Source organism: Lathamus discolor, chromosome 6 (assembly GCF_037157495.1).
Source record: "Lathamus discolor isolate bLatDis1 chromosome 6, bLatDis1.hap1, whole genome shotgun sequence".
Classification (NCBI taxonomy): domain Eukaryota; kingdom Metazoa; phylum Chordata; class Aves; order Psittaciformes; family Psittacidae; genus Lathamus; species Lathamus discolor.
Window position 1 is genome coordinate 82,977,782 of NC_088889.1, and position 25,488 is coordinate 83,003,269.

At 41.1% G+C, this 25,488-nt stretch overlaps 2 protein-coding genes across 4 annotated transcripts in view; both read right to left on the reverse strand.

Annotated features, from left to right (window-relative positions):
- Positions 1-220: 220 nt before the first annotated feature.
- ARL6IP1 (ADP ribosylation factor like GTPase 6 interacting protein 1) lies at positions 221-7,209 on the reverse strand. 3 transcript variants are annotated; one of them, XM_065684219.1, is made up of 6 exons: positions 6,994-7,209; positions 4,782-4,915; positions 3,038-3,154; positions 2,319-2,436; positions 1,572-1,656; positions 221-1,327 (listed from the first exon to the last, which is right to left on the reverse strand). In XM_065684219.1, exons 1-6 carry the CDS (start codon positions 7,192-7,194, stop codon positions 1,209-1,211), a joined length of 774 nt encoding a protein of 257 aa, XP_065540291.1. In that variant the 5' UTR covers positions 7,195-7,209; the 3' UTR covers positions 221-1,208. The 3 variants fall into 3 exon arrangements, with proteins under 3 accessions (XP_065540291.1, XP_065540290.1, XP_065540292.1); XM_065684218.1 differs by having other exon boundaries at positions 3,035-3,154; XM_065684220.1 differs by lacking the exon at positions 6,994-7,209 and adding an exon at positions 6,766-6,987 and having other exon boundaries at positions 3,035-3,154.
- Positions 7,210-11,850: 4,641 nt separating this feature from the next.
- The window catches only part of SMG1 (SMG1 nonsense mediated mRNA decay associated PI3K related kinase), a 68,421-nt gene continuing 54,783 nt past the window's right edge, over positions 11,851-25,488 (reverse strand). The window contains exons 49-63 of the mRNA XM_065684229.1: positions 24,748-25,020; positions 24,384-24,618; positions 22,683-22,909; positions 21,333-21,483; positions 21,057-21,246; positions 20,386-20,855; positions 19,245-19,382; positions 18,184-18,336; positions 17,669-17,848; positions 17,224-17,451; positions 16,570-16,781; positions 16,244-16,350; positions 15,369-15,548; positions 15,111-15,217; positions 11,851-14,456 (exon numbers count right to left, since the gene is read on the reverse strand). Coding sequence (XP_065540301.1) covers positions 14,379-14,456; positions 15,111-15,217; positions 15,369-15,548; positions 16,244-16,350; positions 16,570-16,781; positions 17,224-17,451; positions 17,669-17,848; positions 18,184-18,336; positions 19,245-19,382; positions 20,386-20,855; positions 21,057-21,246; positions 21,333-21,483; positions 22,683-22,909; positions 24,384-24,618; positions 24,748-25,020 — 2,929 coding nt within the window. The 3' untranslated portion in view covers positions 11,851-14,378. The remainder of the gene's footprint in view (positions 14,457-15,110; positions 15,218-15,368; positions 15,549-16,243; positions 16,351-16,569; positions 16,782-17,223; positions 17,452-17,668; positions 17,849-18,183; positions 18,337-19,244; positions 19,383-20,385; positions 20,856-21,056; positions 21,247-21,332; positions 21,484-22,682; positions 22,910-24,383; positions 24,619-24,747; positions 25,021-25,488) is intronic.

Consider the following 25,488-nt stretch of genomic DNA (forward strand, 5'->3'; position numbering starts at 1 on the left):
TCGGCCACGGGTGGCATGAGAGCCCTCCCCTCCCCTCCCCAGCAGGAGCGGCCAGCATACCGCCACAGCTGACAGGAGCTCCGCTCTCGGCAGAGAGCTATTCCAAACACAAGCCGTGCACAACAAGTACGAGCGCTTACAGCACTAAAACACCACCTCCGGCTCCCGCTCATGAGCGAAAGATGTATTTTTCACAAAGAAAAAGAACAAAGAACTTAAAGAAGTTTCTTTTTAGTATGTATTTACCTATCGAACAGTTAGAATGGACACTGAGGAGAGTTCATTTTAGAACAGTAAACTTTTAAAATATTAACACAAGTTTTAGCAGTTTAAAGAAAAAAGTTCAGTTTTAAAAAAAGGAGAGAGGTCATAGAAAAGCACAAACGGTTCAGACAGGCTTATTTACAGAGACAACCCTAGCATATTCAACTGATTTTTTTACAGGCATCAACATTCATAAAACCAAACATGCTACATGGCTCCATGACAACAGCAGGTGTTCAAGCAATCAGCTGTTAAGGTAACAAGCACCTTAACTCATTTTCCTACAGTCTCAGTGCAACAAGTTGAAGCTTACACTACAGCTAAACAACTGAACTACAGATTTCTATATTCCAGACCCCTGTTCAACACATTCAGTATATGCAGCCAAAAAAAAAAAGCAAACAGTTTCAGTGAGACAATGGGATCACCTTTTGCACCAATTTTGAGTACATACCCTCAGCTATCATCCTCCTTACTCTGCTAATGGTCCCCCCTTCCACAAGGATCAGTAGTCGCAACCTTCCAAGAAAAGTTGACTTTCAGAACTTTAAGCCTTTCATAGTTCTTGTAGCCACAAATTAATGATCAGTGAACTGAATACAGCTACAGAAATGCTATCACACATTACAATTCAGCTGTTTGTCAAGTGGGGTGTTTATTCACAGGGCCTCCTAGTTTGGTGAAGACACTGAACAGCCTCCGTAAATCAACAGACAGGATCTTTCACACAAGATCAGCCACAGGCTGCAGAACCCCAGTCAGCACAGCAAGAGACACAAACCCACAGCAGTTGCTACAGTGACATTTTCACTTCATCAGGGAGCCAGTAAAAAAACAGAAACAACAAAAGCCAGTGAGCAATACAACTTCTATTGAAATTATATATTAACCCTCAAAACTGTTCCCCAGGAAATCTTTTATAAGAATGAACAGCAGGTAAGTCTTCATTCATTTTTCTTTTCCTTGTGCTTGAGAAGTTTGTTAATCTCTCTTTTTGCCATTCCAACATACTTCGTGATGATTCCATGCTGGTTTAGTCCAGGAAAAAGCAATAGGAAACTTACTAGAGAGGGGAAAAAAAAAAGCTAATTACTTAAGTCCTTTAACAAGCTTCTGTCACCTGCGATTCCCTTAAGCCATTAAACAGAAAAATATAACCCTAAAAAAATAAATAAATAAACAAAAAGACACCCCACCCCACCCCCCCCAAAATCACTACACTCAATCAAAAATTGCTTCTACCCATCTCACACCATTTCAGTTAGCCAGCAAAAAAGTTACTTCTGTTTTGCATGACGCACGCTTACCAATAAGATAGGTCAGGAAGAGATTGTGAACTTGCTGTCCAATCCAGGCAACCACAGCAAGAGAAAAAAGCATGGTCATGAAGTACTAAAAAATGAGAAGGGAACAGTTATCACAGACCTGTTGCGAATTTTCTGCCTTTCCCTTCAGTGTGCAGCAACACTTCAACATATAAAACTAACGAAGTTCGACTCTTCCACATGCGATGCTATGCACAGGGTTGTTAAAACTGACATTACAGAGTCTACAGCTGTATGTTCTCATTATTTTCAGATCTTCAGTTTTAAGGTATGGCAGTTCTGTTCTGTCCAGACATCCCTTAAGAGTCAGACTACAGCATCCTCTTTGACGCAAGCTCAGCCTCACACAGTACCTGAAGGTGCTTTCAGGACAGTAAACTAAATAGAGTTCATGTACCTAAGCTGACACACCACCAAGATCTGATTTGTTTTTTGACAGTTTGTGTACACTGGAACTAAGCTGTGTTTCCAAAAATTAACCTATCCAAAGCAGCTCAGTTCAACTTTATGTTAATATATCAAGGGCACGCACGTGACTGCATAGTACTGCAAGTTTAAAGTCATGTATCTCGCCACTCCAGGTTTGAATAAGCTGTGTGACTGGCATTAAGTTATACCAGAACTGCTGGTTCTTGTCTGAATAAACTGGCATTTCAAATCACGTCCCTTGCCACACTTAAGAAAAACAAAACCTTAAGACAAGAGAGAAGAACTCCTGGCACTCAATACCATTTTAGGCTTCTCTTCCTTCAGTGTGAAGAGACGTTTCCACCAGCCAACAATTCGGCGACGAGATTTCACCAAACTGCTGCAGATTTCATTAAATCTTTGCTGCTGTTCTCTAGTCCTTTTGTTAAGGGAAAAAAAAAAAAAAAAAAAAGCCAGAAATAAGAATTCAAGATCTTATCTGAAATTTAAAAAATCTCCCATGGCATTTTTCCATCAGTAAAAAAGTTATCTAGTACATATCCCAGCATTTGCTTCGCTTAGTTTTATACGTATCTTTATTGAGCACTGCAACACAATTGCACACATAATTTTTCTGTACACAGACACTTAAATGGACTCCCCAAGAGCAACCCCACCCAAACCAATAGATCATTGATTTTAAACTGATACCAGTGTGATACACACCTGACACCAGTCTGTATCACTATGGCTTTTATGTTAGCTCATTATTAGACAAGAACATCTATCCACTAGCCATCTTAAAGCAGATATAGTAAAATTCTAACTTACTTCTACCTCAAAATTTAGTTACAGCACAGAAGAATGAACGGCATTTTACTAGTGTTCTCACTTCATACTTTATAGAGATTGCAGATTTCTTACTACCATGACTCTACAAAGTATTCATGTGATATCTGTAAGTCAAACATCCAATTTTATGAAGTTCATAATTTATTTACACTCAAGAAGCTGTTTTAATTCATTTATTTCCTCACCACCTGTTAGAGCCAAAGATTCTAGGTGCAAGAGCAGGAACAAGATAATCAGCCAAACAGAGGAACATAACGAAACAGGAGACACCTGAAAGAACTGATGGGTCCAAGTAGTAGATCATCCTGCAGAAAGAAGATAACAAATGACTTCTTGAATCTCAGAGTGCTAAATACAAGACATTTAGTCACCCCTTCAGACTGGCTCAGGACTGCAAACAGCAGACCTACCCTCTTGCCCAACATAGAAAGAAAATTTGCTTCTATTGCTAATAAAAAGATGTTTAAGTACTTCAACACTAGTACAGAGAAATAAAAAAAAAAAATCTGTTTTTCGTCTGTATGTGTTAGGTAAAAAAATGCTACAATACAGCAAGCACAATATGAAGTTTGGTGGAACTGAAAATTCATCACCATTGCTCTCTCAGAAGCTGACATCTAGTGAACTCAACACCGACTGGAGGATGAGTGAATGAACACAAATAACCGGGTAGAATGAAACCTCTCATCTTGCTGGTTCTTAAGTCACAGAATTCAGATCCACTACAGGTTGTCATTTGCTCTGTCCCATCTGTGAGAGCTAACCAAACCTGTTCTGGACAGGCAGCCATAAATCAAAAATTAGGACAGTGTTGTGCTCTCATGTATTAAGTTTGCATCACTCAAATACAGCAGTATGTATACTGGACAAGAACCAGCTCATCTCAGAAGTGTCTCTGAATGCTCAGCTGTGCCCTATGCTACTTATTTGCACTTAACAGAGCTTTCTGAACACTGGAGTAATAAAAGAAACAACACAGTCCATTGTAGGGATAGCCTTTCTATACACTTTGCAGAGTGCCTTATGTGCTGAAGGTTCAAGTTTATTTTTGATGAAGTACCAACTCAGAACCTAAATTGGCTCTATTTCCTCGAAGTATTACTCAACACATGATCTTTCCTGCAATAATCACAGCATTTGTAACAATACCCTGAAGTTCATGCAATTTTCAGTTAAATTTAATTTCCATCCTCCTCACCTCCCTTAAAGACCATAAATTTTGATTAGCTAGAAGACTGATTATCCCCTGCCTCACCTGGTTCAGCATTTATTTTTGTAACTCCCCTCTTCTGCTTACTCCAAAGCCACATGTAACTGGCAAACTGCACAGCTGGTGTGGACACTTATTTGTACAAGGCAGGTTGGGGTCAGCCTGGCTACTACCATGTAACGTAAAAGCATGTAAAAGTTCCTCCAGCAAGCCAGTTCTGTATCTCCAATCCATGTATGGGGAATCCTCCCATACTGTTGACTGAGTTACCTGCAGTCCTTCCTTTTCCTCCTTTCTCAAAGGACAGGACAGAGAATGTAAACAAACCTGTGCTTGCCTTACGGAAATAAGTTCTCCGTAATGATATTGCTGCTGGTTTTGGGAAAAAGCCAAAGGAAGAAACAAGATTTCACTAAGAAGCAGGAATATGAACACACTGAGGAAGGACATACAGCTGAGTGTGGTAAAAACCACAGCAACCTTTGTGGGCAAACAGCTTTCACAGAAAGCACTCCCCTCCATCTGAGCTGGATGGGATTCATTTTACTTCCTGGTCTCAATACTTGAGGGTTTGGGAGTTTTTTTTAATAAAGTTCAGGTTTTGTTTCTGAATGTGTGTGGAGTAAAAGCCTTCCTATCCAGGCTTTAAAATTTACTTAGTAGGCTTGCTGCCAGCCATGAAAGTGCAATGGTGTTCTAGGCTCCCTTCACAAGCTACTTACAGAAAAGAGAAGGAAACAACACTCATCAGCGCCAGAGGGAACCAGGCTCTCTCCCAGCGAAGAACCTTATCGGTCATCAAAATCACTTCTCCCCATCCTTGCAACTGCTCTTCCAAGCTTGCAGTTTCAGCAGCCTACACAGAAAGGGAAAAACTCTATTATTGCCAATCAGAGTATCAAGTTAATTCCCACACTCAAAGTAACTTGAAAAAAAAAATTAAAGACCAAAATCACAAACTTTTCTGAATAACTTCATTGCTAATAAGGTTGTAAGTTTTGCACTAAGTTATGACATCACAGCACTGATTCTTTAAAATAGTCAAGACCCTAACAAACTAGCAGCATGTTATTAGACCAAATGATACCCCCTCCCAGATTTTGCCAAGGTGTTTTCCCTCCAGTCTCCCATTTACCGTACTCCCTCCCCCCACCCCAATTAGTAGAAAGTTTTAAAGTCTATATAAAAACCTCTCAAGTTTTCAATGTCAACATCTGGACAATTAAAACATGAAAACTACTTTAAATTTACGCATTTTCAAAGCCAACTCTACCACATTAAACTGAAGCTTTCTAGTTGCTACCCAACTGCAATTTTTTATTATGTAGAAAATGGGTAACTTAACTGTGGATTCTGAGTTTTTATCCAACTAAACACAAGTGGATTGCACAGAAAGTTTTTCCACAGGTTCCCAAGACCAAGCAGCCTTTAAACCCCCTTCATAAATTATTCCTTCCCAGACATCTGCAAGGAGGCCCTATCTGCTCTGGCATCAGCTTGCTAAGCAGTTCACCCGAGGTGCTCCACATTTAACATAGCTTAATAGCTTCCCCTCAGGGTAAAAAGGTGTATCTCAGGGATTAAAAGACTCAGGTAACCATGAACAGAACCTATCACTGCCCAAGACCTGCACATGTGCTGCACAGAGCTAGAGCAGGTTTCATTGTCACTTAACCCAGATGAGAAGCCTGACCCCACTAGAATAACAAGGACAGCTGAGTGCAGCTATCATAGTAAAGCAGTTTTCTCATGTGACACTATTGGAAACTATTTAAAACTTCAGTTGAGGACAAAAGAAAAAGTAGAAAACTATCTGACATGCTGCTGAACACCTTCCAGTTCTCCTGTCTAGTTCATGTTATTGACAAAACTGTCACATGGGGCAGGGGGTGGAGCTGCATTTCTCCAGAAAACATTTTATAACGAACTTTATTTATTACCTCTGTGCATCCGTTTTTAACATCATAACTAACAGAAAACTCAATGGCTGGAATATAACAGCATTATTAACAGCAGCGTCTGCCTGCCTAAAAGACCACAATTACAAGCTGCTTTCCCACTGGGCCAGACAGAGAAAACGTATCAGCTTTTACCAACACCTTTGTTCCAGGGCCCAGCTACCAGAAGTGCTTTTTCATTAATCAAACAAAGTCTCTGAGAATATGAACTCAAGAGACTCGAAAAAGGGGCACCCCTTTAGGGTTTTTTGACAATACAACTCTGCACACTGTTTCTGCTTAAATTCGAACCTCCCTTCGACCCCCCCTTCTCCTGGCAGGTTCCTGGTCATCTTCCAGGCTGCGCGACTCCCTGCTGCAGAGCGCAGCACCCATCAATACCGCCATCAAAAGCTGCCCCTCTCCAACCCTTCACACGCTTCCACAGTCGTTGTCCCACGGTAGCCGCTTACCATAACAGCAATCAATATACATATCCTTGTATTTCCTTCAGCACTGAAGCATTCAACCCCACCCTTGCCGTACTGAAGCTAATAATCCAACCCCCACCAGTCTCCTGCACCACTGAAGCATTTGTAACACTATAAACAGTGCGAAAACATAGAGACATGCACACTAAGCGCAAGCCTTGCGCATCAGGTAGGGCCAGGTACTACGATGAGCACCGGCCCGCTCCCAGGCACAGGCACAGCGCAGCCTCGTCAACCCCAGCCCCCGCCAGGCCCTAGGGCATAAGCCGATCCCTTACGAGAGCTTTGAGAGGCAAACCCGAGCGCCGTGAGGTAACTCCCTCGCGATTCACAGGCTCGGGAGCCGAGGCGGCCATCGGCGGCTGCGGCGCAGGTAGGCCCGGCTCCTCCACCTCCCCCAGCACCAGCAGGGCCGAGCGGCCGCCGGCCCTTGCCCGGCCACCGGGAGGCAGGGCACCTTCCCCGCCGCAGAAGGGACGAGCGTTCCCGGCGCCGCCCGCCCTCACCATCTGGCAGACGCTGCTGCTGTTGTTGTCGTCGTCGTCATCCGCCATCTTGCAAACCGTCCGCACAGCCGCACAAACCAAACGCTCCCTCCTGCACCGCCCGCGCAGCAGCCTTTTATAACCTCCGCGGCTCTTCTCTGCATTCTCATTGGCCTTCTTTAAACCCAGTACGGACCAATCCCAGAACTCCCACCGCGCCATTTCGGCAGGCGGTTGGCTGGTGGGATTCAAATGGCGACAGGTGTCCAATCAGCGTGGGGTCTCCGCGCCTCCTCCCCCTCCCTCCGTCGCAATGCGACTGGAGCGCGTGCTGGGGCCTGGCCGAGGCGGGGCCGGGCGTTGCCTGTGGGGAAGCCCCCCCGGCGCCTGTGCTGGGGCAGCGGGCCGGCAGGCAGCCGTGGGCAGCGGCGGTGACAGCCCGCTCCCCGCCGGGACAGGAGCGGAGCGTGCTTTCATGTGAAAATAAACCTGGCGCATATAACCCGAACGCGTGATTAGTGGGATGCAAACAAGTAAAAGATGCGCTGTCTAAAAATACGTTCCCGTGTCCTGACACGCATTGTAAGTGTACGCGTCCCGCAAACGAGACCGAGCCTTCAGGTCGGGAACGTTTCACGGCTCACCAACAGCCCGTTATTGCTGAAGTAACAGCACCGGAGGCACTCGCCAACAACCTCTCTTTGACGTCAGGTTTTGCTGAAAACCCTTTTCCTTAAAAATACCCGTTTTTCCAGCACAGGTATTCCTGTCTTGCACGTGACTGGGGCGTCAGCTGCAGACCGGGATCCGGGCGCGAGGTTTCCAGATTAGCACGCAGGAAAAGGGTGAGATGACTCCAGAGGAAGGGTCTCCAGCCCCAGCCGCTGCCCCCGTAATTAACCTCTCCTCTGTCCGTAGTTCCCTCGCTTACTTCAGAAGCAGCTGCGGCAGCAGCACGGGGATAGACACAGGAGAAAAGCACCAGGATATAAATGTTCTCTGACTCAGCTTGTCACGCATGTCAATGAGCTTGATCACAGCCCCCAGGATGCCAAGCATGCGATTCCCAGCTGAGGACAAAGAAAACGCCTTATCATTTCTGGCACCAAAAGTGTGTTACTTTTCCAGCCCAGCTCACCAGCTTGATAGAGGTAAAAAAGGACTAAGGATGACACTGTAAAAGCAAAACCATGTCTGTACTGAGGAGTCTGGTCTTTTACAAGGTGCTTTTCACACTCGTTCAAGATTCCATAAACAAGAAAGCTTACTGAACAACTTCCAAATTCATTTACATGTTGTTCAGAGTAGTTTTGTGTACCGTGTTGTACTTAAAAATGGCAGAGCCCCCTCTTGAAATCTGTAAATTTACCACAGCAAAGCTGAAAAAAAGCTAATTTCATAAGAAAGTGATGCCAGCAATAATTCCAGTTAGACTTAGGGAAGCATGGACATAGAAATATGATGCACTGCTGTTTCTAGGGGTATCCACAATGTCCTGCAGAAGCCACTTCTCTGGCTATTCAATGCGATCAGCCAGCTGCTGGCTTCATCCATTCGTGTGACTCTGACCACAAACCCAGAAGCACTTACCCATGAAAACAGCAGGTATTTCCATCACCCCCAGCCATGGCCAGATTCAAGATCTTCCAGCCAGTCTTTCAAATGCCAGCTCCCTAACCAGCCTACCATTACGGCGTCTGCTACCCTAGAGGGTCCACGGAGGCGCGGCTCCCTCGTGTTAAGTGTTCCTCCATAACTTGGAGGGGCAGAGGGAAGAGCGAGCAGTACAACATGCTCTCTCCTCCCAGAAATGTCAGTGGAGACAGATGATTGCATTGCAGAGAACAGGACAGCACAGGGCTCCTTCCTTGCTGGGCAGCCAGGCCGTTTGCAGCACAATGTGAAGCAGATAAAAGCTGTGTGTACACACATATGCATGTATATGTTTATAAATTTGGTTGTTAAAATCAGAGCCCTAATGTGGAGGGCAGAGAACGGTAATCACAGTAACTCAAGAGTGTGGAAAAACCTATTCATCACTTCCCATACATTACCTGAGCTGCAAAATCCAGTTGTTTTCTGTATACTTTAATGTATGACACAGGTCATGCTAGTGATGCATTCTTCCTTTGCTGAGATTTTCACTTAGCAGATGCACAGAAACGTAAATACCCAAGCTAACTTCAAAGCACCTCCAAAAGGAGCAGTTTAATTGCTGTGTGCAGTTAGAGACACAGATTTCACATTAAACCTCCACCCATTCATCACACCTAATGTAACAAATGCATGGCAAACTTTCTTATGCCATTCACAAAACATTAGTCTGATGAATGGCAAAATTATTCTAATCAGTTATGCATTTAAGTGCATACAACAGTAGTTTTATGTAGTATCTGTATTTTCAATTAAATTCTTTAAAATGTTGAGTCCACTCAGAAATAATTATCTTCCAGTAAATAAAAATATATGCACGTAACTAGGAACTGTGCTAAGAAAGAAAAAGATGGGTGGCAGGTGTAATCTTGAAACATTTTTGCTAGTCCAATTCTTTAATGTATATAGGGGGATGTCTGCTAATTTCAGGAAAAGCTTGCAAAAAAAAAAAGAGGAAAAAAAAACCCCAAAACCTTTGAAGTATTTGAGTGAGCTAAAACAGAATTGCCAAATGTACCTGGCACAGGACAGTGATGAGTAACTGAAGTAGATAAACCTTCAGGAATGCAGCATTTAGAAAGATGGAGCTTTAACGTCTTCAATCCCCTCCAGTATTTCTGAAGGGATGCTTTTATGTGGTGCTTTCCATTCAGACATCCCACAGAATAAATGTTATCGATCAGTTTATTGGAGGGTGGAGAGCACTGCGTGGTGTCACCCAAAGGGTCTGTGCAATGAAATACCCCCCTGCGTGTGCATGGTAACCTTGTATGGCCTTTTACAGACATTCTTCCTTTAAGAACTAGCTCCCTCTGACTTTTGACTGATTTATATAGGAGACTCAAATCTCTTACAGCTATTAGTAACGTATTGTCTATTTTTTCAACCTAAATAGACTAATTCTGAAGGCAGAAGTAACTTTTGCAAAGCAAATTCAGATAATGGAGCTCCGGCAAAGTACCAAGATCATTTCTCTGAACTGTACACGTTCCAATTTAGTTATATTAACTTGATACCGCTGTTATTCCAGCAAAATAACATCAGGACTCCCACTTAGCACATCCCAGCAACACGTTTGGTAGAGCAGTGCTCACACCTAGGCATTACAGAAGGGGAGCGGGAAGAGAAGGCAAAGTAGTAACTGGATTTTCGAAGGGTTAAGAGTATGTCATCCACTAGCCTGTATAATTGGGAGGGGAAAACAGCTTAAAACTGATGAGCATACTTGGAATGTGACTTTGAGAAATGAGTTTATAGCATGGTCCATGGGTTGGCATTTACTGCAGGCAAACATCAGGTGCAAACTGGGCATAAAGTGAATGGTTTGATTTCAGCTGGATTGTGTGTATTTAACAGAGATCTGATTGTAGATTTATGTTGGTTTAGATAATTCCTCATTACTGCAGAAAAAATGCAAATGACTCAGTTTAAAAAAAAAAAGTAAACTTATATTTAGAAGAAACACACTATCTTTTAAAAAAATCAAAACTAATGCAATCTTATTTAATATGCAAGATGCACACACAGAAGCTGCATCCTAGGTTTAACCAAGACTGTGCCAATTGACCACATTGTCAACATCTATGAAGAAAAACCTTGTCAGGACACAAAAGCCAATGGTCCTGCTACTGCCTCAGCAGGTAAGCTCTTGCTTCAACATTAGCTATGCAAATTTAGGAATTTGTAGACTCCTATTCCAATTTACAGTCACAGAATCATAGAACAGTTAGGGTTGGAAAGGACCTTAAGATAATCAAGTTCCAACCCCCCTGCCATGGGCAGGGACACCTCACACTAAACCATCCCATCCACGGCTTCATCCAACCTGGCCTTGAACACTGCCAGGGATGGAGCACTCACAGCTTCCCTGGGCAATTCATTCTAGTGCCTCACCACCCTAACAGGAAAGAATTTCCTCCTTATATCCAATTTAAACTTCCCCTGTTTAAGTTTTAACCCGTTACCCCTTGTACTGTCACTACAGTCCCTGACGAAGAGTCCCTCCCCAGCATCCCTATAGAGGCCCCCTTCAGATGCTGGAAGGCTGCTATGAGGTCTCCACGCAGCCTTCTCTTCTCCAGGCTCAACAGCCCCACCTTCCTCAGCCTGTCTTCATACGGGAGGTGCTCCAGTCCCCTGATCATCCTCGTGGCCCTCCTCTGGACTTGTTCCAGCAGTTCCATGTCCTTTTTATGATGAGGACACCAGAACTGCACACAATACTCCAGGTGAGGTCTCACAAGAGCAGAGTAGAGGGACAGGATCACCGCTTTCGACCTGCTGGTCATGCTCCTTTTGATGCAGCCCAGGATATGGTTGGCTTTCTGGGCTGCGAGCGCACACTGAAGCTGGCTCATGTTCATTTTGTCATCGACCAGCACCCCCAAGTCCTTCTCCGCAGGGCCGCTCTGAATCTCTTCTTTGCCCAGTCTGTAGCTGTGCCTGGGACTGCTCTGACCCAGGTGTAGGACCTTGCACTTGGCATGGTTGAACTTCATAAGGCTGGCATCAGCCCACCTCACAAGCGTGTCAAGGTCCCTCTGGATGGCATCCCTTCCCTCCAGCATATCAACCAAACCACACAGCTTGGTGTCATCGGCTGACTTGCTGAGGGCATACTCAATTTGGGCTTTATTTTGCATTTGTTTGTGTTAGGCACTTTGTTCCCCCCCATAATTTTCACAACCACAGTAGTTTTGCATACAAGGAAATTATGGATACATATTCTTTTTTTTTTAAAACTTTATTAAACTACGAAGTAAGAACCCATCTCCACACAAGTGTTTCATTTCTGGATAGCGGAGGTATAATACATGAGCCACAGGTGAGTGCATTACCCCTCCCTTCCCCCCAGCTTCCAAGACATAAAACAGCATGTAGAATACACTCTTGTCTATGGTGCTCCAAACAGATTGCTCGTAAGGTTATTTTTAACTGGAGAAAAGTAAGAAGGACTGACAGTGTCAAGTGTCCTGTCCTGCATATGAATGTTCTTCAATGCAACATGCAAACACCTTCTTTCTCACAGCACGTGGATGGCAGAGGGTTCAGGAAGCAATGGCAGTGGAATGCATCTGCATGGGTATCGTTAGATATGAAGCCTGTGACTTCCATAGAGTTAATCAGGCAATCAGAATGCAAAAAAGGCCATGTGTCTGCTGGAAATCCTCACACTTCAAAGTGCACGTCCACAAAAAATTGGCAACAGAGGAGAAAGTGAATACTAAGACCTACCGAGGAGGCAGAGCAGTCAACATAGTGCAAATACTGAAAATAATACAAGTTTGGCTATTATTTCTGCCTGGTGTTACTTTATGTCATCCAAAAATTCCTAGCCAAGCTTTCTACCCAGATGAACTGCTGCAAATCCGTTCAGTTAAATGAATTTTATGTCAGTAGCAGGCTTGGCTCAAATCCTTTAATACTTGTATTTTGATTGAAAAAATGCTGTATTTAAAGTGTGTTTTATTCTGAAAAGTGACTAAAATGGCATAAAGAATCTTCCCATGTCTATCGTTTTTCAGCAACTGTGCATAATGAACTCCCCAAGTTTACAAAAGAGAAAGATTTTATGCGTAGCTACGCAAAGTTACCTGGGTTGAGAACATCAGTGTGCGCTTCTGCTTTAGCTATCAGCACCTGTAAGATTCTGCGGTTGTTACCGAGTTGTGGTAGGTTGGTTTGCTCTAAGAAAAGGAAGCTGCCTTCTCCTACATGCCCCACTTGAAAACAACTGGCAGACAAGCAGGACATTGATCTAAGTTAGGAGATGCCATTTTTGGAGAGACTTTTCTGACTATAATCACACTTTGAGTGCAGAATTGATTGAAACACCCAACCAAGCAGAAAACTGGTGGAAGATTTACTGTGGATGCATTAATGAACAACCATGTACAGAAGTAATATGGCAAAGGAAAATTACTTTGCAGATATCTTTACAGATCTAGTTGAACAAAAATTGGAGAGTCCTTCATTTTTTGGATTATACATATACCCCTGGGAACTGAAGCGTTGTAATTTACAAGTGTGAACTAAAAGTATTAGGAAAGTGAAGTAAAAAGCATATCACTCTACCTCCACCAGAACATCACTTTATTGTTTATCTGTCATCAACAATGTAAAACTCTACTAGATACTCTAACCTGTTTTTTAAAAAGGTAAAGATTACATTGGATTAGCTACGTTGTACGAAAGAAACTACAGCAATCACAGTAGAATGAGATTGGAGGGACAATTTGAATTACAAAAAAAGTGTACACTGCAAGCAGAGGGAAGTGCACATTAAATCAAATGCCTGTAGGATTCATTACTTTTAAATGCACAGCGACAATTTGGAGAAACTGTACGTAATAGAATCACAGAGATGACTTTAAAATAACCAAAATTACACTTTGCATTTGACCATCCAACTCATAAGTAATCACTGATGTTCCATATTTTCAGTGCTTTTGGAAAATTTGTTTACCAAATGAAATTTAAGTTGGTAAATTTGACTAAACTGTGAAGTAGAAGGATTGAAATGAAAAGTATATTGGAAGTACGCCTAACCTACAAGAATAAGCCAAGAGGGGTATATGCAAGAGGAGGCTGGGAGGGAGGAAAGAAAGGAAAGAGGAAAGGGAGAAGAGAACAAAGGCTTTTTCTTCTATCTCAGAAGTTCTTCCAATGCGGCGTATATCTGATGTACAGCTCTTCGCTTTCAGTCCATTTCTGAAGTGTACATTTTGTAGCCTTTTCCCGTACTAACTGGTCAACTCAACCAGCACTGTTGCCAACGCAACAAGAGTAACAAGAATCTGAATGCATCAAATCTTCCCTTGCTGTGATTTCTTCATGGCCCCATTTTTTCTGTTTTTCTTTGACCAGGGTTCGGTGTTTCCTGAAGTGTTCACAGGGTCAGGTGGAATTGAGTTCCAAATCACTCTGCGGTTTGTAGCATCCCGATTTCTTTCTGCAGCTAACCCCCAGACACGTTTGCAGTTCTTCCATAGCAGAAAGACAAACCGTGTTGCTCAAGCGGTGAGCTTTCACCCTTGACTGTGGGGGTTGCAGACCATTGTGTTTAGCGTATCCCTGAGTGCAGCTATCCTGCAGGATTCACTTCCCAGTGCACCGAGATTTCCTAGGTTTCCTCAGATTAAGCCCCAGTATGCATCACCACCGACTGTGGTGCGGCTATGGATGCCTGAGGCCGAGTTGATTCTGGTGGATGTCTGACCTCGCTGAACCAGACTGATCTGCTTTCTCCCTACTCATACCCAGGCAGTCCAACCTTCATACAGCTGAGCCAAGTTATCTAGATTAGTTGCTTCCTTAATCACAAAGTCAACCTATTAAAAAGGTCAAACAAGTAATTAAAAATAAGCCAGATTTTTTAAAGTGTTTCAGCGATCTTAAAATTCGAGTCACCTGCAAATACAGAATTTCAGTGAGATCTACAGTAACTGTAAATCTTGCATAACTCTGTGTAGTCCACATAAGAAATAGGAATTTATACTGCAGGGGCAGACCAAGATCACACATCTCATTCACAGCCCCTGTCTTGAAGATAGTCACAATATTCTCAAATTCACATAGGCATCTGGGTCCCCTGACTCAGCCTCCCAGAGTCACGAGTGTGGCTGTGTTATGCAAGAAAACACAGACAAGTTCTGTCTTTTAGACAGTGTCATGTTCTGCCTGGATATCAACAGCTGTGTAACATTTGTTAGCTTACTGATATACAAAAGGCAATTTTATTCAATTCTTCAGTTTATCAAATGCTTTTGTTTTCTGTATTGTATATTTTTATAAATAAAAGGATGCAGCAATATGAGGCAGTAGCATAACTTGATTTGTACTGGAAAATAAATCATATACCTCGGAAGGGATGCCCCATTCACAGTAGGGTTTTAATCTGCATACTTCAGCATCCACACACATGTGCTTTCTACCAAATATTTAAAGTAAAGACCAGTACTGGAACTTCACTATTTTGAACTCACCTGTTCAGCAACAGACATCCTCCTGTTGGGATCCACATCTCGGCCCTCTAACTTGGCTTTGACCCGCTTCCACACGCTAACTGCATATGAATTCCTTTCCTGCACGGCTAAAGGTACAAAATAAAATCTATTCAATTTTACATTCCTGCACAGAAGCCCACTGAGGTGTTTGGGGATTTTCTTGCTCTTGTCAGTGATGGGGTTTTTAGTTAAAGCTTTGATTTTATTTGTTTGAGGGTTTTTTAGCCCTGTATTTACCTTTTCCTGTTTTAGGGTCCCTGGCTGTCTTTTTGGGACTACAGGCAGCACTTCTGCCAGTTCCTGGGACTGTGCTCGGAGGAGTATCTGCTGACGTGGCAAGATTTTTCTGAATTAGCTTTCTTACATTCTGCAACATCACCTCTGGCTGAGTTTTCTGCCCTGTGTTGCTACGTACAGCTGTAAAGGAGTTATTCAAAACAATATATTATAGATGCAAGACAAAGCACAAATAAAAGTGTATCAAATGCAGCTATTAGTACTTGTGTACAAATGCATATTAAATTGTATTTTAAACTCTGCTCCAGTTCTTCTCTCTTCAATCTTCCTGTTTTCTGATTTCCTTCACTTAACAAACAAGACATTTTGTTCCACTGCAAAACACTGAATTTTATCATTTTGTACGGCACTTAGAAAATGCAGTTCTCGCTCCTGATAGAAATCAGGGACCTCTGCTTAGCCCAAATATGGACAGTAGAATAATCCTTAAATAGAAAGAAACCCATGCTCATGAGAAAATTTGTGGTTTTAACTGTAAAGTCATGAACATTTTGCTTGAATGACCTTGTAGGATTTCTGGACTGATTTCAAGGTCACCATACATTTTAGTACTGATTGCAACAGAAATCACCATTCAGTTGATACATGTGACAATGTGTTCCATGTGTTCTGGGCTTTGTGGAGTGAATCCAGATCTCAAAAGGCTATTCAACGGCTAGGATAATCACTCATTCACTACTGTATGCTCAATAGCTTTTCTTTTATAGGCTTTTATAATCTTATAAAGATTGTCTGTATTGCAAGATTTAAAAGTTACGACCCCCTCTCTATATAAATTCCTGGTGTTCGAATGTTTGTACTTTTTCAAGTATTACCTGCAGCAAAGGTTGGCTGATATGTAGCAGCTGACGTTGGGCTTGAGCATTCATTTGATGTATCTGTGACTAAGGGTGATGCAAACCCCACCAGATTATTGTAGACACTAGGAAACAATGGAGTTGATAAATATTCATGCAACTACTTGCCTTACTGAAAACTCAAAAGGACAGTTACATCAAACTCTGCAAAAAGACTCCTGCATTCTAAGACTCGGAATGAATTCTAAGACAGAAGTAGGTACCCTGTGCTGGCTATGTTTCTGCCATGCACAGGTACACAGACAAGCAACATGCCTTTTCACAGGAGAAGGTGACTGTCTTACCTTTGGCTCTGTGTTTTTAGTTCTTTCAAGGTGGGAGTTATTTCCTGCAGCATTTCAACATGTTCCTGACTGCGGACTTGACCCATAACCTGAACTAATGTAAACAAAACTGTCTGAATATTATCTTGCCACGATTTATATTCGCCCAAGAACTGCCTAACACTATTCTCATAGGGAACATCTTCACCATCTGCCAAAGCTGCTTCTTCATCCTGTAACAAAGACATGAAAAAAGGTTAACTATTCGTTACATTTTGGCTAAGAGAATAAAGCTGAGCATTTCTTAACCTTTGCAGCCCCTCTGTTATTTGACTACAAAGAACCACAATTTTCAGTAATTACACTTCAAGCAATTTGTAAAAAATTTGTAGAAGATCAGATGTTTTGCTGATTAAAACCCAAGAGGATTTGCAAACACAAAAGAAAATGTTTCAACTCCTGAATGAGAGGAAAGGTTTAATTCAGCCAAAGCCTGATCAGCCTAACTCTAGAGCTTTATAAATCCTTAGAGGTGAAATGAATTTTATATCTTGAACTCCATAAGCATAAACACATTTCACTATTTCTAGATACTTTAAAAAGTACATCATTGAAGTGTTATTTTTCCTTGAACTATACAGGTTTGAGGAATAACTAACGAAGTTTTAGGCATACCTTTGCCATAGCTTTCAGTAGATGTTTGACATCTCCAAGTTGTCTGTTATGACCTGTGAGCACAGTTTTAATACTATCCACCAGATTCTGAATTGTTTCACAAACTGTTTCTATTTGCTGTTCTCTTTCTGTTTGTACTGTCCTCTGTGTAGATATTTCCTGGGTCAACTGCTTGTGAGCTGAGTGAAGCCATTCAGAGCTGCCAATAGGATGTTCAAGACCAGTGCCCTAAAAATAGCAGAAACACCTTTGTATCTGTATCCAAAGATAAATTTCAATTACTGTCTGAATGCTACTGCCAAGTGTTTAGCAGCTGATGGAATAAACTCTGTAATGCACGACCCATTAGGAGGGACACATAACATTTAGAATGAAAGTCAAAATTGGGAACTCGTGATTGTAATGATTCTGTAATGTTATATATTTTGCTTCGACCTTTACTTACCACTCTCTGAAGTAGTCGAAGTTCCAGTTCAGAGACTGAACTGTTGAACTGTGATGCAAAAGAACACATTTGTTGACAACGTTTGAGAAGTTCAAATAATGCAGCATCAAGATTTAAGGCTTCTGCTGTTCTAGTACGTAAACTTTCAAAATGAATGATATTACTGCAGAGGAAAGTGACCTGAAAAATCAAAGCAAGTGAGAAAAATTATTCCATTTAAACTGTCTACTATACAAATTGCACTTGTTCTATGCCCTTAGAAGGGAGAATTTTAAATACAACAGTAAAGCTACTCTGTCACAGTAGCAGTATCACTTCAGGGTCATCCAACCCTGCAGCAATTCCCCCAGAGGTTATTCATAATGGTTTTAAAGTAGAATTCCCAGAAGTATTTGGTTATTTATGTCTGCTGTTTAGGTGCTGAGGAGGAAGAATGTCTTCTACGTAAATCTCAAGTAGGAAATACAGAGTAAACACACTTACAAAGTCAATAGTACCATACTGCTGTACAGTACCTGGCTTGCTCTTTGACTTTCTTTCAGTACAAGGTTTCTTCTTTCAGCAATAGTGGCATCAAAATCTTGCAAGACTGGTGCCAGTGCAGGATTAGCACCTCCTGCCCATTTTAAACGCTGCTCAATACTTGCTTCAAGTGCTGCTAGTTTCTCCTATGTTGGTGACCAAAACACATACACAGATATGGATAATCCATACAGATATACATAATCTTAAGCCTAACTGCCTAACTTTAAAAAAATTAGGCATGTATCACATGCAGGAATGCTCTTACACCCATATATAGAAAAGAATGTGGCACTCAAGACTGACAAATGTTATACTCTTTAAAGGTTTATTTTCAGCACACATCACAACTGGACTTGATTGTTATGGAAATAAAGTCACCCGTCTAGGTTATAACACATCAGAACACACACACACACCCCCCCACACTCACCCCCAAACCAAAAGCAGGTTGAAAGTAATCACATTTCTAGACTAAAAATTATATAAAATCATAGGAGTCCTGAATTATTTTATAAATAGTTTTCAAAAAACTATTACAAACAGTTACTTCACAACTAAAAAGGAAATAAAAATTCAAGAAGCTAAGCATTAAACAATTAAACACACTATATTACTGTTACTCAAAAGCCTAAAAAGCTGAGCCAAGCCACAGCACACAGAAAACCTAACACACAAAATAACTGATTTGCCTGGATCTGCAAAGGGAGCTGCTAACACTTCGTAAGTAACAATGATGATCTAGGTCAGACAAACTTAAAGAACAGGAGCATGATCAGCCTTCAGAAGGAAAAGTACTTTCACATAGTCATATAGTCACTTGTGAAACAAACAGTGATATTCCAGAAGGAATATTTTGTATGAGATGGCAAAAATCAAGCAATGCACCAATATACATCAGACAGGCTTAAAAAGAGATCAACGAAAATGCCACTAAATTTGTGCTTCGACAGCAAGAGAGAGAACATAATCCAGAGGTGGGAGATAATTTTGCCATTTGCATTAAGTCACATTCCAATATGCTGCTGAACAAACCTCCCAAAGGTAACAGTACCTGGACTGTAGCAATTGAAGCTTCAATCTGACTGAGCGTGTGAAGTTTCTTTTTCATGCTGGCTAAAATTGCAGAACGAGGTGGAGGAGTAACAGAAATAGCTTGTGGGCGACTGATGAGGAGATCTTCGTGCTGCCACTTAAAGGAAATGATGGGAACACCTGAGCAGCCATATTTCTCAGCACAAAATACTTAGCTTCACAAATAGTAATTGTAGTACTCTGGCATACTTAATAAGTAAGGGCATTTTAAAAGGGCTAAATGTGAGACAATACCAGCATGCTTAAAAGTCCTAAATCGTTAGTGCTATACTACATAAGTAGCTGTAAACTATGTTTTGCTGGCTTGGGTATTTATACCATTAATCAGTCATTAACTTACTAGGAGTGATTTACACACATTTCCCTGATCTAAAGAAAAAAAACCCATCAACAGTCAGAAACAATTCCTTTGTGACGCACTAAAACAAACACAGTTTTGCTTACCAATCTCTTAACTGGTTCATTAACTGACGTGGAGAAAGCCTTTCCCTTAACCTCCAAATAACTACAAAATGAAGATCAATGATACTATAATACAACTAGATACCAGCATAGAGCTCAAGTTGCACAATGGCATTTATCTAAAGCCTCAGAGGAACATTTTTAGAATTGATACAACTACTATTTATTTTGCCACGAGGCAAACACTGGAGCAAGACGACAGTTACGGCATTAAAACTTAGAAGGAAAGGTGCAAGACGATGTTCAGCAATGCTTAACCTCCGTTTTAAGCAATCCCCTCAGTCATAGTCTGTTTGAAAAAAGAGGGAGAATGGGGAAACACTGCTAGCAAGAAAGCCAGCGAATGACTTCCTTTCTAGTAAATGACTTAGTACCTGCAATTTTTTCATTGACTCCAAATGTACACCTTTCCACACTTCAATCTTATACAGCAGCTAGTCTTCAAAAGAAGCTAAGCTGTAACACCTCTTTTCCTTATACATTGACAGCGTAATTTAAAACCAAAATACTTCAAGTCCATTAAAATATTCTACAGCTCATCCAACAACATAAAGAAGGTCTTGTACTCACAGTAATTAAAGCTCACTTTCCACAGACACACTTTGGAGAGAAATGTGTTTTGTGCATTGAGGCCTTACCTGGAACATGGCAATATGCAACTGTACTCTCTGAAGACTGGTCTTGCAAGATGAAATACTGGTTTCAAGTCTGCGCACTAGATCATGCTTCTTCCATGCTGTATCATATGAACTAGCTAATACTGTTGCCCTGTTCATGACCAGCTGCGAGAACTTGCCAATTTGGATATTGTGCTCCACAGCTTTCTTGCACAGGTCATCCACAGAAACCTTGCTTTCTGCTCCAAAGTCTTTAGCTTCTACCTGAGCAATGATATCAACACCCAAAGCGCTGATGAAGCTGCACAAAGTAAGTCCCAAAGCTTGATTTGGAAGTCCAATTAAAAGCTGCCTCACAAAGTCAGCTGTAAAAGCCTTGATAGGTTTGGCCATTTGGTCTTCACTAAAACAAGAGTTTCTGTAAAGGGCTTTCACATTGACAATTTGAACAGGTCCATTTACTGCATTCTGCTCTTCAAGTGAACTGATACCTTTTAAAGGAAATACATGGTATTTTTGTTACAAACATAGCAGGATTAGAGGAACTAATTTTAAATTTCTGCATGCTTGCCATATATGAAAGGTAAGTTACAGCAGAAGTGACCATTTTACATTCTTCTCAAAAGGCACTATTCTGTCACTCTATGAGAAGTGGACAAAGCGATACTGAATGTTTGGTAATATTCCTTTACCTGACAATGTTTTAGAGAAGGTACCACAGAGTCTGAAAAATTCTTTAATTGTCTGCAGTCTCTTCAGAAAGAAAATTTCCTCTAGAACTTGCCGATTATTGTCATCATCAAAGAAGTTAACTTGGGTGCTGCGGGCTTCCCTGATTATGTCAATCTTACGCCAAGCAACAGGTATTTCCATCTTGTTTAGCTGCGAAATGTACAGGAAATATAGTTTGTTTTTGTAAAGCTTTCATATTCCTGACTCAAAGTACTCTGTAAAGGACAAATCCATACCTTTTCAATCAATAAACCAAATGCAGCTTCCACTTGAGCAAACATTCCATCAAAGGCTACCAGAAGCATCTGCCCAGCCGACATTTTGGGAGTTTCATCCACTGAACCATTTCTTGGCTGAATCAGTTCACCATACTGAGCATGAAGTACTCTTAAAACAGAAAATTTACATGGTTTTGGTTAGTCTACAAGAAATAAATAGAATTTTCTTAAACTGATTCAATTCCCACAGCCAGAGCAGATTGGAATGAAGATGCATCTGAACAAGGTGAAATCTCTGCATGCTCTTCTTACACCTCTTCCTCTACTTACCACATAAATCTTAATGCTGGTCTCATAAGAACAGCTAAAGATACCATATAAGACAGGATTGTATTAAATAACCAGCTACAAAGCTAACTTAAAATGCAGGTAGAGGATACAAACTACATTCCCTATGAGCATATTATAGTTATGAACAGTAAGTGATGTAAATATCTTCCCTTCATGAAAATCAAGTACTGGTTTTTAAACATAACACATGTAAACGCCTGAATGCACCATGGGGTAAAAAGGTGGAGGATGAGGTCTCAGTTACTGTCAAGACTGTTTTACTGCTCCTGAAAGGTGGTCTTATCCTCTCCCTCTCTTATATCACTTTTGACCCTTAACTAACAGACTGAGCAGGCTTGCCCATGGGTAAACGAGAAAGAAAATTAACCTAAGAGAAAAAAGTAAATTGTTTTCAACTGGTATAGCAGCCTTCCTTGCAGCACTGATGGAGCCACCATAACTGGCACAAGGGAAGCATCAAGATCACTTCTACGTAGCAGGAAGCTTTTCAATTGGCTCAGCTGTCTACCAAGAACTTCCATACAAAGGTACTGTCCCACATTACAAGATGCACAAGTCTTTTTGTTTGGCTGGGATTTTGTCTATTTCTGTTTTGTTGTTTTCTGTTTTTTTTAATGAAGTCACCAATTCATCACGCTAAAGCTCATCAAACCTCTTGATGGAGAAGTTCCATAATTACAAGCTCTCCCTTTCCCCAGTTCCTCCCACAAACTAATGGACCAGTTTCTATTTTTAGCATCCCTTAACTTCAAGTATAAAACCACAACTATATGTTTTGAACAAAGTCGACTACCAAAAGTCAACTTCAGGCAAATGTAAATGTAACTTGCCATAGCTCTGTATGTCTATGTACGCGTGAATAAATGTACAAACACATAGAGGAAATGTGCACTTCAGACGCTGCACTCCGCTTAAGGGTTTTCTTGGACAAGAAAAGCCTGTACATCAAATAATATTCAGACAAACTAATGTTGTGCAGTCCTCATTCTCTCATACCTGAGCTAAAAAGTGATTTACCTTGCAACATCAATGTAATGAGTATGTGTTTCTTCCTCTAGTCCCATGGCGGCATTTCGTAAGTAGGCTTGGAGAGATTCAACCAAAGTTTGCAAAGGGACTCCATCAGTTGTTTGTTCAATGAGATTATCTAACTCATGGAGCATACTCTCTAAAGTATACTCCCCTTTCATTAAGCACCTAAGTGCTTCAGGAAAAATGATCTGTCGGAAGTTTGAGTTCAGTTCCTGTTGGGAAGTAGGCATGAAAACATTAGATATTTTCCCGTCTCAAGAAGCATCATATACAGCATCTTTCATCATTTTAGTAGTAGATATTCTCTGAAAGATAACATGATGGTGGTCAACCAAGGGTCAAAATTGACTTTTTTTTAAGTCGAAAGAAATCAGGAATCCATTACACTCTGTACAAACCCAAAGGTTTGACACTTGCATAATACAGCAACAGATACCTTAACTGCATCATCAGCAATACCATACAGCAATTCTCAGCAGAGCATTAGCAGTACAGACATCACACTTTACAAATCAATTTAATCAAATTAGGTAGCTTTTCTTTCCATTATGTAACTTTAAAAGAGTAGGTTAAATTATTTACAGAATTCATGATTTGTTAAACTGATTGCAGTAGGCAAGGAAAAGAATCAAAAAACTTGCCAGACAGTGATTATTTTATTAGAGTCCTACTCACGCCACAGAAATCAATGCAGGTAAGAACAGTACCTTAAATGGCATAAAGCAATTTTCTGCAAGCAGAATGCACCAGAGGGCTAAAGGCAGCTATAGAAAGAACCAACCAGTATGTTCTGTCTCCAAAATGAGACAAGAACCAAAGGAAAAAAAAAGATTAGTTATCTTGGCTGCTCAGTGAGCTACACATCTTACCTAAGAGCTCACAGGGAGGAAAACAATGCGGGTGAAAGATCTCAGCTGCACTGCAATGAAATTGCAGGCATGTTTCTGAAGTGTTACTACTTTGAGGAGCAAAAAACCAATGTGACAAAAATCTCAATGTGCTTACACAGGTTGGTAGGAAAATATTTGTCAAACACAATACAGTGGAACCAAGAGCCTCAATAAGCTATTTCCACCAGCCACAGGTTATAAACCATTTGAGTCTTCAGCAGGTATTTCACTCAATCTGCCACTAATGTCTTTTTGTTTGTTTAGTTGGTTACGGTGGAAACATTTCTAAACCACGAAATTATAAACCCAGTTTTCTCCTTCCCAATCTTGGAGATAGGGGCCTGTAAAACAGACTTTCAGAATTTGTTTCCAACCAGTTCTTTTAGGTGAAAATAAGTAAGACTTAATAGGAGCAGAAAACAGACAGAGCATAAATTAAACAGCCTGGAAATTGTTCTGGACTGCCAGCAATAGAATAAAAGAATGAAAGCAAAACAAAGCTGATGCTAATATCAGATTTATAGACACAATTATTATGGTTACTTGACAGCAGTTTTTACAATTTGTCAGGTGTAGATCAAAATGGTTTCTTTCAACCAATGTAAATGGCAGTAGCAAAGCCTATTCAGCTCAGCCAAATACAGCAAGGAAAATGACTAAGGTCCAACAAAATAAAAATCTCAGCAGCACCATAAGCAAACATTTGGCCATTTAAGGAAGAAGATGTTAAGAATAGCTTAGCTGAAGCCTTAGAAGTTCAGGGATTAGGAAAGGAAAAGTAATACAAAAGTGTCACCTGAAGTGAGATGTATACTCCATTCGCTAAGTGAACAGCTTCTGATGCTTCAATTGGATTAGGAATATCTAAGTCCTGGGGCACAAGATGACACTGCTTCAGCAACTGCACAAGGCATGTAACATTCCCACTCATGCTGCAAAGCTCCTCCAGGAACCAGGCTCCATCTCTTGAAGTCAAATCAACCAGTTGCTCTCCAGCACTAGACGCTGCACCTTCCATCATCAGATTTCGCCTAGATGAATTACGACACTTAGACAACCTGCCTGCTATTGCATTCCCCACATAACCATCACTTGAACATTCCTTCTATGCGGTCTCAAACATGAGCACATACCAAAAAATGTCACAAGAGGCAACTCACCTCGTCAGCGTACAAAGAGCAGAGATGATAACGCTTGCTAAGCTCAGGGAGCCCTCCTCCCCATTTTCATGAAGGAAAACCTTTATGCAACGTTCAATTTCTTTCAGCTGCTCTTCACAAACAGGTACAGTGACTGCCTCCTGTTTCAAACGCTCCACCTGCCTGATAAGTCTGTTATTTATATCTGCTGCATAACGCTGCAGAGTCATTTCCGTAGCAGTTATAAACTGGCACATACTTGGAGGTGGCTGAGGAGCATATTGCATCTCATACCTGTAAAGCAAAAATACAATTACAAAATTCTCCCTTCTCAAGTGCTAGCAAATTGCTTTCTGCTCTGTATTCTGGAAAATACTCTGCCTTTGAACAGTTGCCACATTACCTACTCCATATCAACTCTAAATAGCACAGCAGCTGATGGCCACCCTAATGACACTCTCATGAAGTCCTAGAAAGCACCGTTATTTCATCCCTGTTTGCAAGTACAGAAGGCAATCAGTGGTCCTTGGGCAAAGAATGAAAACGGGTTTTGGTGTAAATGCGCAAATATAACCTAGATCTTGTAAGCCAAGCAGTAATAATGCCAATGCTTTGACTTTAGAAAAAGAAAAAATAATTGCTTGAAATTCTGCTTTAACAAATTAAAAAAATCTTTACTGAAGTGATTTTTAAATACTATAACTTTCTAAAACCCCTAAATATCACTACCCTAAAGCCACAAGCATGGTTCTTCACAGCAAC